General features: G+C 43.4%; 2 protein-coding genes across 2 annotated transcripts in view; one reads left to right on the forward strand and one right to left on the reverse strand.

Moving 5' to 3' along the window:
- acss3 (acyl-CoA synthetase short chain family member 3) overlaps positions 1-4,028 on the reverse strand; it is a gene marked incomplete at both ends in the record, with an annotated part of 53,728 nt that extends 49,700 nt beyond the window's left edge. The window contains 4 exons of the mRNA XM_080851228.1: positions 1-33; positions 2,557-2,745; positions 2,922-3,066; positions 3,625-4,028. The exon at positions 1-33 is cut by the window's left edge and continues 102 nt beyond it. Of these exons, the coding sequence (XP_080707354.1) occupies positions 1-33; positions 2,557-2,745; positions 2,922-3,066; positions 3,625-4,028 (771 nt within the window). The remainder of the gene's footprint in view (positions 34-2,556; positions 2,746-2,921; positions 3,067-3,624) is intronic.
- A 6,823-nt stretch (positions 4,029-10,851) lies between these two features.
- The window catches only part of lin7a (lin-7 homolog A (C. elegans)), a 34,704-nt gene continuing 30,555 nt past the window's right edge, over positions 10,852-15,000 (forward strand). Inside the window, exon 1 of the mRNA XM_080851230.1 lies at positions 10,852-10,955. Within this exon, the coding sequence (XP_080707356.1) occupies positions 10,919-10,955 (37 nt within the window). The 5' untranslated portion in view covers positions 10,852-10,918. The remainder of the gene's footprint in view (positions 10,956-15,000) is intronic.

Raw genomic sequence — 15,000 nt, forward strand, 5'->3', positions numbered from 1 at the left:
GATGCCAAACGAGGCCGTCACAATCATCTTGGGCTGCGGGACACAACACACACACACACACACACACACACACACACACACACACACACACACACACACACACACACACACACAACACTCACTCGTCAGCTGGCTGATGCTGCTATCCAAAAGGCATTTACAGAACCGTGGCAGTGAACACCAAGATGCTGAGGACCGAGAGCAATACTCAGTCGTTAAGCAGATGTTAAGGAACAGATTCATGCAATTCACGGTAACACAGAATTTGGGTATTATGAGCTTGTATAACTGCATGTGCCGCAGGGAAATTGAGTCCTTGACACAGACGTTTGTAAACCACAGCCTTTACCATTTTGAAGGAGGAGTACTTCAAGGAGCCTGCACTCTCGTATAATACAGACATATCCACACATCATAGGATGCTAAAGACTCCATTGCCTCTCACATTAAGTAAAAAAGTGTTATGCTTGGATAAATCATTCAGAGCCAAAGCCATTACAAGAGATTTCTTTTGTATGATTATAATTTTTTTATTATCTCCTTCTTGATGATTGATAATGATCACCTTAGAATGATCTGCCTATTGATCTGCAATATTTCATCGCATCGATCTATAGAGCTGATCAAACTATATCAAACGATTCAGTCAATTCCATTTCTTTTACATCGCAAATAAACCACTATGAGCAATTTAGCCTTTCATAAAAATGCAATCCTCCATTCTCCCTAACTCAATACCAAAGGAGACGGTTATGATCATATTAGAGTAATACAAAATGGAAGCCAGACTTAAATGCCATCAGAGTGCACTCACTGCATGGGTTGAGTTTCCATAAAAAGCCTGAGGGCCCCCTCACCTCATTATTTACCTGTTGGACCTCAAACCCTTTCAGAGGCACTCATTCTTGTAAAATATGCTCCTTTTGTAGACTATAATTAAATCAGCCACTATCACTACTCACTACCACTAACAGAGAAAAGCCAGTTCTGCTCCAATTCCTGAGTGAATAGCTGATAGCACTTTTCATGGAATTAACTGCGGTGATTATTATGCCAATTAAAAGGGAGCCCAGCGTCTCTAAAATGGGAAACTTTTTCAACCCGACAGCCATGAAATCTACTCAGCTCTTCAGAGCCCTGCGGGGGCTTTAAAGCATATGAACCAACCAGCAGAGTATCTGTCCACTGAAGACCCCTTGGAGATGTGTTTAAAACCTGTAAGTGTGTGTGTGTGTGTGTGTGTGTGTGTGTGTGTGTGTGTGTGTGTGTGTGTGTGTGTGTGTGTGTGTGTGTGTGTAAAACAGTGGTTCTTAACCTGGGTTCGATCGAACCCCAGGGGTTCGTTGAGTCACTCCCAGGGGTTCGGCAGGAGTCAAGACACACACAATATAGTCCGGGTCACACTAGCCATGTAGGGCCGTTTTTATATATACCTATGTTTAGAAGAAATTACATTTTTATTTTTCCAATTACGAAGGGTTCGGTGAATGCACTGATGAAGCTTGCAAGGTTCAGTACCTCCAATAAGGTTAAGAACCACTGGTTTAAAACCTGTAAGTGCATATTGTCGTGTCTTATTCTAAGAGTTCTCAAGAAACTTCTCAAGGCAAATAGGTATGAGTATACTGAACGGTTTATTTCAGAGGAGATAACTACTGCTGAGCTGGTCCATGGAGCATCTCAAAAACTCTAGTCATAAGCTAAAGCGATCAAGTAGATAATCTAACCAACAAGTCCCCGTGCCCACTTTTATATTGATCAAATCACCCTTTGCTCTGGTTTCATTTGCGTCTTATTTGCGTCATTGGTCTCGACCGCACCTAGAGATGGAAAACCAACAGGTACCTTACTTGCGTCATTGGACCTGACCGCACCTAGAGATGGAAAACAACAGGTACCTTACTTGCGTCATTGGACCTGACCGCACCGAGATGGAGACCACTCGGTCCAACTATCTTAACAATGTTGCCTATCAACCAGTTTGCTTTGTCTCTGTCAACAGAATGAACCACCTTGAGATACATGGTGTACAGCTTCCTGTGATACCAGGTATCTCGGGGGCTTTCAGACACAGTTCTTCACATTGTCTGCCTTGTGGCTTTTGCAGAAGCGTCTGTCACCTTGCCCTGACCCCCCTTTGTCCCTGAAGCATCTAGGTAGTCTATGCAGAGGAGGCATGTTTGCCACGTGATTTATCATAAAAGGTGTCTTTGCAATTGGGGTTATAATAACAGGCCTGTCTGCCTCATGATTTCTTGGAAAGGCTATGTGCTCACTTGGGTTTATAAGAAAAGGCCTGTCTGCCATAGGATGTCTCTGAAAAGGGGCCTTTTCTGCCTCTGGCAGCCTCTTCATAAGTTATAAAGAGCTATCTCTATTTGTTGAGATGTCCATGTTCCAGTACCAGCCATACACATTATTCAACAGTACAGTAATAAAGAAGATAAAAATACGACAATATTCCACCAGTCCTCTAACACTGAAAAGTGCAAATTACCTTGTGAATGAATTTGCACGCTTTCGTCTAACCAGCGAATACCCTCCCCCTGTATCTACCTTTGCGTGGTCGATGCGGGCCGACAGCTCCTTGGAAGCGAAGCCGCCAAAGATGAGGCTGTGGGTAGCCCCTATCCTGGCACATGCCAACATGGCAAACATGGCCTGGGGCACCATGGGCATGTAGATCACCACCAGGTCTCCCTTCTTCACGCCATGTCTTACAAGTACACCAGCCAACCGAGAGACCTGGGTGGGGAGAATAGATCAGGTATAACCAGAGGCATCTTGATTCATGTATTGATCATCAATGTAATATTAGGATTTGCACAAAAATATGTTAACTATATTACTTATAGATGTGTAAAAAAATTACTTATTGTAGCAGCCACTAAAATAATGCTAGAGGCATTGAAAGTGGTTACCTCCTCCTGTAATTGCTTGTAAGTATATATGTGCTTTGTGTTGGTAACAGGGCTATCATAGATGATAGCGGGCTGATTCCCTCGCCCACTCTCCACATGCCGATCCACTGCATTGAAACAGACGTTCAGCTTCCCTCCAACAAACCTACACCATCAGCATATGAAATAAGCAATCAAAGAGTTCACATTTGCACAACATTTTGGAGTGCCATTTTGTTTACAATACAAATTATTATTTAGTTTCGTGTAAGGGATTGAAGTAAACACACACACACACACACACCGTGGCTGTTATGGACTTTATAAAAGTAAGACGACTTAAAACAAAATATGAAAATAAAAGTCCTGCCCTCCGCAATGCTAGGTGGCAGTAATGGGGTCCGCAACCGATGCATGTTTTAAACATGTGAAGAGAGTGGAGATGAAATATGATGCTGAACTATTTGCCTTCACAGTAGTTATGCAAGCAGCTGTTGTGCATAATAAACAAACAAAGCGAGCCGACTCAAATATAAGACAACGATAAAACACACCACCATGAAACCAATTGTGTATATGTGGGCGTTTATTTTCACAAAGTAGCGTTTCATTCATAATGGGGTAACATAAACTAAACTACTTAGGTCTCCTAAAGTCTTTCTTAACGTGTTACTTACACTTCTGCAAAGTGTTTAAGAACTGCCCAGAACATGTGGGAACCCACCATTTCGGAAGAACGATATCTGTCTTGTCCAAAGTCTGATGCCACGGTTCAAACCAAACGATATTTTGTGCAGCGTCGCTCCAGAACTTTTCAGGATTATCCCTTGCTGTGGTGAAAGCGTCGTCGTACGAATTTCTGGTCGAGAATGCACGGATACATTGTCTCGTGTAAAAATGTCTCTTTCCACTGTATAAGTAAACAATAGGTTTGCATGGCGTCTGCACTGCAGACGTAACACAGCCAAAATGTGCTGAATATTGCCCTGTTCTCCACAACGTTCGGCGACATCCTAAATCATGTGAGTCAAAGTGTCTCACCTGTCTGACTTGAGTTGTCACGGCATTTTTCACGTGTAAACTAGTCAAGCGGAGTGTTTGAAACAGTCGCACTTCTGTGATGCGCATTTTAATAACGTTTCTGCAAGTTTTAGCAACTGTGACACGAGAAGTTGCCTTTCATGAGAAGCTGCCTGGTATCCAACACAGGTAGTGGAACTCTTATCTAATCCCGTGCAACACTGATTTGGCTGAACAAAACCGACTCGAAACACCCGCAAATGCCTTTCGCTCGAGTTGAACTATGAACTGGAAGTGATTGCTTAAAGGATGGCTTCTTGGGCAAGATGACATTGAAATCTTGAAAGACTTATGTAATTTTGCAGCCTACTGCTAGCAAAAAAAAAAAAGGGAGATAATGCATGGAAGTGACGAGGGAGATCTACAATGTTTACTGAGAATATGGTATCTTTATGACAAGCTCAGCATTAAAAAACAATATAATAAATACATTCAACACACATTGAGTTTGAAAGGAATCTTGAAAGTTACCATATTGTTAAGACATCATTTGCACACCAGTTGGCATTTTCGTATGGGTTTATTCTTGTTTTATCCAACTCTAAACAAAAGGAGTAATCCAGAAATCCATGTTTTTCTTATGTAAACATCTACAAACAAACAAAGCACACATCTCATTCTGAGTAATATTATTTTCTACTCTGCTCATGACTCATTAACAATATACAGTATTGTATAATCTCTGAGTCATTCAAGGACAAAGTTTGAGTAATGTGGTTAGCGACCTACCTCAAAAACTATGGTCATAGGAATATGAACTAGGCCATGAATAGAGTGACCTGCACTGTGGCCTGGTGTATGCAGGTCACTCTGATGCTATTTGGCTGCTTGACCTGAATGCTAAGTTGCTTCATGGTATTTCTTTAGAGCATTACTGAGTTCTGTTCCAAAACTAGCAACAAACTAACTAAAAGGCATGCAAAAACCTTGCAAACACCACCAACGGCCCAGTTGACACTGATGAAAGCTTGCCAACAAACTAAATGGTGTCTTTTGGCAGTATAGCTGGCAATGTCATGCTGTGAAAGCTTTTCTTCCAGTTTTGCAGTGTATTCCAGCCAGCTACACAGAACTACATAGGGCATATGCTGGATGGCAAGTGGGAAAGACACAGGTGTTTATACGTGACCATATGCTATGAATTTGAGGATGGTACCAAAACTAGTTGCCTAAAAAAACATACTTCAAAAAGTGTCAAATTGTTGCATAGTGTTACTTTAATGAGAAACTATCTTTCACCATTGTTATAGCAACATGAAAATCCTCTAAAAGCTAGTGTGTCAGTCTTAAGACTTTTGGGTATTGGCTGCTGCCAGCTCAGGTTGTTGCTTGACTACACAATATATCATATCTGTCACGTCTGATATACTCTCGAGCAATTACCCACAAGACTGCTGACTTCTTGTGGGGAAAAAAAGAGACTTCTCTGAGCTTAACTCCGATACCTAGAAACAATGCCCCATTCATCAATCTGGCTGACGCTTAAGGCTGACGTGATTTACAAATTGCTAGACCAATGTTTTTCCATTAGCTGTTGCATTTCGATCAATGCTAAGTGCCTCATTCTGTTCTGCAGAGTGGGGGAAGGATGAAGAAGTGAATTGTTTAAAATCTAATGGAAGTGAATGAGACAAAATGCTTTCTGGTTTGAGCGCCGTCTCCAGAATTGCGACTCCACCGCCTGTTTTGCTCGCTAAGCAGGTTATCAATCAAAACTCGTAGGTTACCCACAGTCATATCAAAATTGCATTACTGCAAGGAGAGCACTTCAGTATAGTGCTCAGGAGTGGCGTTGTGTGGCTAATTCATACTGCAGATGAAGGTGCAGGTGCATTTTGTTTTACTAGAAAACTTCCCTGCACTCTTCTTAAGTAAACAGACGTTATTCTTTCCAATTGCCAAGAATCCCACTTTAGGAGGATCAGACTTTGAATAATTGATCCTGAATATGCTGCTTCTTTGTGTGAGGAATTGAAAGCTCTGAGGCTCTTTTGTGGAAACTACGGGAAGCTCATGAATTATCATCCCCGTTATGGAGAGAGGCTTGTCTTTTATTTTCCTATTCCTCTGTGACAACTTTTGAGACAGAAATCATGGCTCACCACCTGTCTGCTTCCTCTGTGCCTCAATTCATCAAATATGAGCGTGCTCCTGCATTTGAGAGTCAGTCCTATACAGCCATAATTCTCTCCACAATAGTGCAGACGTTGCTCTGAGAGAGAGAGAGAGAGGGAGACAAAACATCCAACTCTAAATGCACTGGTTGTAAACGTGCAGAATGCGCTCAATGAAGTGCAGTCGGTCATAGCTGGGGAACAAAGCTTGTGTGGATAATAAGGCAGCCAAAGCACATTGAACTTGTTTCCCCTGGCAGCCAAAAAACCAAAATGGCCATTTTAACTGTTATGGAATTTTTGCAATGACAACAAATATGGATGGGCCAGCCCTAAAAGGCTTAAGCTGCCTGATAATGAATTCACACGAGTGCTGCAAAAAAAAACACCTTAATCACTGCAAATGTGGACTTGCGTGACAATAACTGGCATAATCATCGTGACTGAGGTTTCATCCCATCCTGAGCACATTACACAGCAGTTTGGCAAGGGGTCAGGGACGTGCCCAGGAATTTTGAAGGGCAGTTGCATTATTTTTTTGTCACAGCCGCTGCCACGCCCCCGTCATCTGATCGCAAATTTTGCCAATATCATTTTAAACTCTAACTAACCGTTGCTGCCACGCCCCCGTCCCCTGATCGCAAATATATATTTTTCCTTCGGAGGGGCAACTTCAGTCGAGGAGGGCAAACGGGCAGTTGCCCCAGCAACCTTAGCCCAGTCCTTATGCACCTGGCATAATTATGGTGACTGAGGTTTCATCCCATCCTGAGCACATTACACAGCAGTTTGGCAAGGGGTAATTCATTTGATTAATGTGTCTTTAACTCCATCATCATCAGCGAGGGAGATTTCACACATCAATATGCTGACAGGATTCACCGTGGCCTGGGTAGATAGTACAGCACAAAGACTTGAGTTCCCAGCTGACATGGCTGTCGAGTTGCTCAGTGAGGAGCTTTTCTGCCGAACTGCCACAGGGAAGATTAGCTGTTGAGAGGATCTTACTCCTGAGGGATGAACATGTTTTTTTTTTTTCATTTTCAGGTTCAATATACATTGTCAACATCTTATGGTATCACTGCTTTTTTTCTGTCACTAGAAATAAAAACGCACACTCAAGTACCATGACGTATGGCAGCTGAGTGCAACCCAGAATGATTGTCAGGGAAAGTCTGTTTCACTCGAATGAGGCTCAGTTCGTTTCGTGTGTCTGCGCCTTCATTTCTTTTTTCAGGAAATGAAGGGAGGAGGAGATAACATGACAGGATCCAGTGACAAAATCCTCCTTCGGGATCTTCAGATGCCTGGTAGCTCTTAGGCCTGTGGGCACTCAGCTGTGTCCCCTCTACCTTCCTGCTGCATCTGACCCAGGTGCAGTCACTCAGCTCAGCCCCTGCTCTCTGCAACACTTGTCCCTCGATGATGATGTCAGCATGAAGCCTTGACTGTAGGAGCACTGTGGAGCTGTTATATTCACAGATTCTGGATTGAAAAGTTCCAAAATTGGTCATGTCAAGTACATCTCTTGAAATGTTTTCCTCCTGAACAGTGACAAGAACTCTAACATTTTCTTACCTAGCGTAGAAACTGAGGTGTCATGCTATATCACGACATGTCTATAGCAACAACACTCTGATATTAGAATTGTGTATCTTCACAAGGAGAAGGAATGCTTGTTGCCAGACTCTAGACTGACACGGTTTGAGCTGTATGTCAGACTATATGAAAATGTCCTCAGGCCAAAATATGTTACGATATTTCGGTGACATCTGAACACTAAATAAAACTAAAGTGAAATAGACGTAGTTGTGTTTGTTTCTTGCCTTTTTTTGAATTGTTTGTGCTGTCTGTTTGTGTTCACACCTGAGTTTCCTCAACATATTCATAAGGTGTGGGTGTCATCAAATGGCTTGTTTTTGTTCAGTAGCATTCCTTCTCTACGAGACTATGCCCCTGAACTCTTAGTTTGTTTTAACTCTGCAGTGTTACTTGAGATCACAGAGCACATACTAGCAACCCTCAGGAAACTTGAACATCGCAATCTAGGATGTCACCTTCGGATCTGACCGAGTGAAAATTCCCCTGAGTAGCTGCATCAACACCAGGTACAGAAATGCTCAAGGTTGTATCTGCTGACCCTGCCGAGCCGCCAAGAGAATAAAGATCATCTGCCTCACATCAGCCTCTTAAAAATAAATCTATATTTGTTCCTTGTTCCATCCGGCATTTGTGTGTTTGCTAACTGAGCTCTGGGCCACACATCCATTCAGAAATCAATTTGTTTTCGTCGAGAAGGCTGCTGGCTTACTCAAGCTCTCATTCAGCCTTCAGCCTTTCTGTTATCTACCCCCCTCTGTCTGTCTCTCTCTTTTTCCTCTTACATCCCTCAATCTCTCTCTTTCTCTCAACCCTCACTCTCTCTATTTTTCTCCTGTTGTGTTTCTAAAGGCAGTGATATACTGTAGCACAGCAACCCATATGGCTGCTGGTGCATAATCTCCTCCTGTCCTCTTTCTGGCTCTAAGCCTTTTTCCCATCTCTCTCTCACACTCTCTCGCTCTCTCTCTCTCTCACACTCTCTCTCTCCCCATCTCTCTCACTCTCTCCCCTTCCCTCTCTCCCTCTCTATCTCTCTCCCCATGCCTCTCTATCTCCCCCTCTCTATCTCTCTTCCATGCCTCTCTCTCTCCATCTCTCTCTCTCCCCATCCCTCTATCTCTTCTCCATGCCTTTCTCTCTATCTCCATCTCTCTCCCCATCTCTCTCCCCATGCCTCTCTCTCCCTCTCTGTCTCTCTTCCCATGCCTCTCTCTCTCTCCCTCTCTCAAACTCTATCTCTCTTCCATGCCTCTCTCTCCATCTCTCTCACTCTCTCTCTCTCCCCATGCCTCTCTCTCACTCTCTCTCCATGCCTCTCTCTCTCTCTCTATCTCTTTCCCATGCCTCTCTTTCTCCCTCTCTCTCTCTCCCTATGCCTCTCTCTCTCCCCATCCCTCTCTCCCTCTCTATCTCTCTCCCCATGCCTCTCTCTCTCTCCCTCTCTATCTCTCTTCCATGCCTCTCTCTCTCCCCATCTCTCTCTCTCCCTCTCTCTCTCTCTCTCTCTCTCTCTCTCCCCATCTCTCTCTCTCCATCTCCCCTTCTCTCTCTCCATGTATCCCTCCTCCCATCTATCTCTCCACATCTGTGAATGGCTGAACAGGACAAGATAAACTGGAGCTCATCAGTAAGTGTGTGATGCTTGTGAAGGATTCAATTAGTAGAAAAGGTCTGCACTAATGAAAGCACAGCTTAAGGTGCAGTGATTAAGTGGACCTAATTAATTAACGGAAACATCTCTGCAAAAAATGTGTTCCCTGAGATATCAGAATGATGGTGATCCATCTGCAAACCAGCTACTTGTGTCCTTAGAGGCTGTTGCCGTTGTTGTTGTTACAGCCAGGGTAGCAGAAGTTTGTAATTAACTTCCCAAAATGAGTGACAATTTTCAGTTTTCTCAATTGCTTTCCCATCCTTGTTCTGAATCCTAATCTTGACTAATGAATAAAACAGTGTGATAGGTTGGTTGTATTAGTATCTTTGTTAAATTACACTCATTGTTAGCTGTGCGAGACAACACATAGGATACTTTTATGTGAAAAACAGTAGGCTATAAACAGCATATACTGTATTTCTTAAATCTTTGGTTAAGAGTGCGCCCACACAGAGAATCAGAATCAGAATCAGAAGGTTTTTACTGCCAAGTAGGTTTTCACCTACCAGGATTTTTTTGTGGGACGTTGGTGCAAACCATAAACAATACACATATTAAGTTATCATACAGATATTAAGTTATTAAACATAGGAAAAACTAAATATAAAATATATTTAAAAATTATTATGTAACATCTGCCAGTACTGCGTGTTTTTAATGTGGTCAAGCATAATAAATGTTCAACCTTTTTTGTGGGTTTATTCAACCTTACATGCATATGGTAGATGAAGGGCACAAGATGGTATCTTGGCATCGTACCCTCCACTGTGGGCACTGGTGGTTGGCCAAGCATGGGATTTGCCCCGGTCTAAGCCTGAGTGGGCATTAGTGGGAGCTGAACCCAGTGGCGAGTGAAGGGAGCCGGGGCCAGTGTGTAGTTTTGGTGGACCTTGCCTTCACTGTGACATGCATAAGCATGGAGATTAATCTATAAAGCTTTCATCAGCCCTGATCCCATGGCCATCACTAAAGACCAGTATAATGCTGTGCTAGCGTGCGCAGTGAAGGCCAGTGGATCACTAAGGCAAGGGGTCTCTGCTGCATAACCCTACACATCCATTCACTGATCATACTTTTCACTTTGATTGATATGGAGGTGATGGACATTGTGTGAATCTTTTTCCAGTTTGATTTGAATATATGCATGCACACAGATGACAGACGGGCAAGGCAAGGTTACGCTACATAAAACGTGGAAGATATATCCATGCCTTCAAACACACGCACATAACCAAATACCCATGCACGCATGCTCTCAAGCGCATACAGTAGCCTACATTTAACTTACTATACAATAGATGCACGCACACAAACATACGTAAACACACACTTCCATCACAGAGTTGTGTTTATCCTCTCGGCACCTTGTTTCACTGGACATTCAGATGTGTACGATGGAGCGAGTGGTGAGAGGGAGGTAATCCCTGCTCCCTCCCCGCTGCTAAACGCTTTCTCTCTCCCACACACACACTCCCTCTCTCTCTCTCTCTCTCGCTTCCATTCACTCTGGTTCAGTGGAACGTCTGATGCTGTAGCTCCACTAGTCGCTATCTTCTCTTACGGCAGACATGGCGACAGTGGTCCAACCGCTCACTCTGGACCGAGGTAAGACAATGTAGTCTTTAACCAGCAATACTATTTGCGTTTGTTGCTGTCTTTTGACAATTAAAGGCATGGAAACTTGCAGTTGAAGAGAGTATCGGTGTGTGGAATTGGAGGAGATTCGAATGCGGTGTTGTTGTTTTTTTTCTTCAGTCCAGTCATGGACGTTTTGACGTTTGTAGAATAAAACACACAACTATTGGTAACTTGGTGCGTATTGCCTTTGGTTCCAAGCCTACGTATTTTATGGCTGTACGTATTTCATCACTTCTGAGGTTAAATCATTAACATTGTTTGCACGTTGTTATTATTTACTCAAACGGTAATATAGGCTACCCCAATGGCGAATGTAGCCTTATATTATTTCACAGCGAAGCGCGTCTATTCGGAGCTGAGGAATTGGGATGTAGGCTATGTATCGGGATTTTCTATTCTAAAACTTTCTCACATCAACATAATGTTAGTTTAACAACGGTATAGGTGGGGTCTTTTTTGGCCAACGGGATCTGACTGTCATAGTCAAAATTAGGCGCCTTAGTTGGAGTCTGATGAATAGTAGCTTCTTAAAGCTTACAACCATCGATTCGTGTATTAAGTATTACGTATTAAAAAAAAATAAGGTCTATAGCCTACGTATAGGTTATTGCTGCCTGGTTACTCATGACATAGATGGCACAGCCTGGTGCCAATGGCGATAACTCACTCATAAATGTCAGCTGTCTTCGCAGGCTGTTGACGCCGAATAAAAAGTGTTTCTCAATGTGGGAGAAAAACAAACTTCAGAGCCAGGCACATGGTCGAAGAAGTCCATAACATGCATTATGCTTTCGCATTGACACGCGCGCAGGCTGCTGTATGTAGAGCGTAAAATGTGGTATTGAAATACAATACAGTGCGAGTGTCAGACAAATCAAGAGGATCGAGTTAAAAATAGCGGGACGGGGTTCTCCGGTAGTAAATGTGAATTAATTTGTCATACAACGACCACTAATTCCCTTAATAGCGACTTAATGTATTTTGATTATGCTCAATCGCAGTAACAAAAGGAGGAGTAAAACGCCGTGCAAGCCTCCTCCGATGTTATTAGTGGAATATCGTCGTAATAACGGCCGACGGCATTTTATTTGAGATGATCAAGCGGATCGTTTAAGCTAGGCGAAACAATGCATTAGCTGTAATAACAGCAGCGTCCATGTAAATGACGACGGCTATCCTAACTCGTTTTGCATAATTCGACAGCGATTTTAATATAGAGTAATTTGGACTGAGAGGGAAACGTGTTCATCGAAGCGTGATGAAAGTCACAGATATGGACAGTCTTCAACGCAGTTTGCGCTTGAACATGAAGTGACTAGGCGGCATTTGAGCGCCTACTAGAATATAACATCGAGCGCTTGCTAAACAAGAACTCCTTCAGAGAATGCTAACCCCCCTCTCAGCCCCGTTGGAGAGGACAACTCGACAATTATGACGGAGACAAACACTTTTTGTTGCAGAGAAAGGTGCCTATAATGAGTGGCCATGATGGCGTTCGAGTTTCCCCTTCAATGCTGAACTGTAGCTGAATATCTGTGCATCTGTGCATATCTGGGCATCCACGCGTTTCACCTGAAATGTTGCGTTCCCCACAGTACAGTCTACGTTTACTGACATGCTATGTCTGTGACGTCTGAGGAGTAACTGGTTAAATTAGGTAGAGGTAGAAGTCCCGGCCTTTTACAAAAATAGTAATTTAAAAATGTTGAGGAAAAGAATCTGGGAGGATTTAGACATGTATTATTCTGGGATTTCATTATCCCACTCATATCAAACGTTACCAACAGTTTCAACGACTCAGATTTCTTCAGGAAACCAGGGAAGGGTTGGAAGTAGGAGGAGGACTGAGTTTGTTAAATCTGTGCTTCCTGGGATTGTTTGAGGGGTAGTTGGCTACATCCAACAGATCCAGCCGGGTCCTGAGAGTTCAGTGAAGAGGAGGCGATGACATTTAAACTTGGCTGTTGCTCTTGGTAGATTAATTGTGTTAGATTCATACTGAGGTTTAAAGAATAATCATTTTCCAAACACTTAAATATTGAGTCACTGCATCATATAAGCCTACATTTGTGTTAATTCATTAGTGAATGTATGGAGGAAGACGTATGCTCTGTGATCTTTTCCCTCAGTGCAGCAGTAGCCGGTTGAGAGTCTGTACTTAAGTCTAGAAAGGTTATTCAAGGATAAACTGACTTCCTCCAGAAATTCAGTAAATCTTTGTCATGGAAATTCTTTGCAGTGCATTTTAAGCCTGTGAGGGTTTACCATGAAGGCAAGTACAGCCTTGAAGAGGCTTTGTAGGCTGCTGTCTCCTTCACCTTTGTGTGTCATGCTGTGCCACTGACAATTTGAAATGCTGTATTGTCGAACCGAAAGATAGGGGGAACAGACACGGAGAGAGAGAAATGAAGTCAGATAAAGCAATCTACAGGTAGAGGGGACCATTTCCAGTTTGTTCTGCTTCATAGTTGGTACACAAGGGGAACCAATCAGTCTTCTTCTCTCGAATGGTGACAGTTGTTTGGGAAGATAAATCACTTAAGAACTGGGACCAAAACATTCTTCATTCTCCATTCAGAGGAAAAGCGTGGCGGCAAGGATATGAACTGTACACATATGGCATTATGGGAAGATGTTTGGCCTCTTGTTTACATTAGAAGCTCCAGCTAATGGCTGCCCACCTACAGGGCCATTATGACAACATCATGGGCTGGAAACAGTGGAGAAGTGGCAGTAGGTACAGGAGGTGTATCAGGCAGCGATGCTATATCTGTAGAGAGCTGTCTGTTTGTTAATTAGGCACAAGTTGTTAGGCCGGTTTGATCTGCTAATTTGTTTAAGATGGAATTCCTCAGAGCCCTTTGTCAGGGAGCTAACACCAAAAGGTCATTTGTGCTGGGAAATTCCAAATGGTTATCCCCCACCGAAAGGATAGATTTATTTTCCCTTTATTGTCAGGGAATGACACGGCGAGGCCAATTAGCGCTAGTTCACCCTGTATGGGGGAATTGATAGAATGAGCTGTGCAGGTCTTAAACGGAGGCCCCCCGTTGTGATTTTGGCCGGAGCCAGATCTTGCCTGGGAAGGAGGAGGCGAGGAGTGAGGTGTGGTGGGAGAGGTGCAGATGGGATTTTTTAAACTGGGGGGGACGCTAACATCGCCTAATCAGCTGTGCAGAGTTCAATTCAATTACATTTTATTTGTATAGCGCCATAACAATACAATTGCCTCTCGGCGCTTAACAGAGCCCAGAGCCTGAACCCCCTTAGTGCATGCACAACGGCAACAGGGGCAAGGAAAAACTCCCTGTTAGGCAGGAAGAAACCTTAAGCAGAACCACGGCACATAAGGGGGGACCCATCTGCTTGAGGTCTAAGAATAAGTTATTAACTGATGCTAGTCGCCTTACAGAGGGAGAATGGTGGGGACGGTGCTATCTGTGCCCCTGGTGGAGGGGGGTTGGTGTTGTTGGAGTGTTCACATTTTTGGAAGAAAGCTTGACCTAACTCGGATGCCCCTGGTGCTAGGAGAGTGAAACAGATGGTGAGCTTCCTCTCACAGTGGCGTGCACAGAGTCCAGCCTCCGATGAGACAACAGCACCCGCACACAGGCTTGATGACAGAAGCAAAGGACATTATCCTCTGTGTGCCCTGGGATGCGCCGTGGTAATGCTGTGATAACAGGAACCGGCCCTGGTGATCTGAAAGATCGTTTCATAAACAAACTTGTTTCCTGTAATCATTTCCTTTGGTGTGTGTTCAATTAGCATCGCTCAGCTGGTATAATAGCAACTGTAATGTTATTAGGCTCTGGTTGGACAGCACTGTGGTTATTGGTTTCATTTTTTTTCTAATGCTAGGCTAGTGCATGGCACATGAATACATTGTATGTCAGGCATGAAGGGTAGCATAACACATAGTTTTACTTCAAATCACTTACAGAGAGCCCTGATGTCTTCATGGAGGGAGACTGTGGTTGATTTAATCAGTGAGTCATATGGTTGACCTTTA

The sequence above is a fragment of the Sprattus sprattus genome (genome assembly GCF_963457725.1).
Source record: "Sprattus sprattus genome assembly, chromosome: 14".
NCBI lineage: Eukaryota > Metazoa > Chordata > Actinopteri > Clupeiformes > Clupeidae > Sprattus > Sprattus sprattus.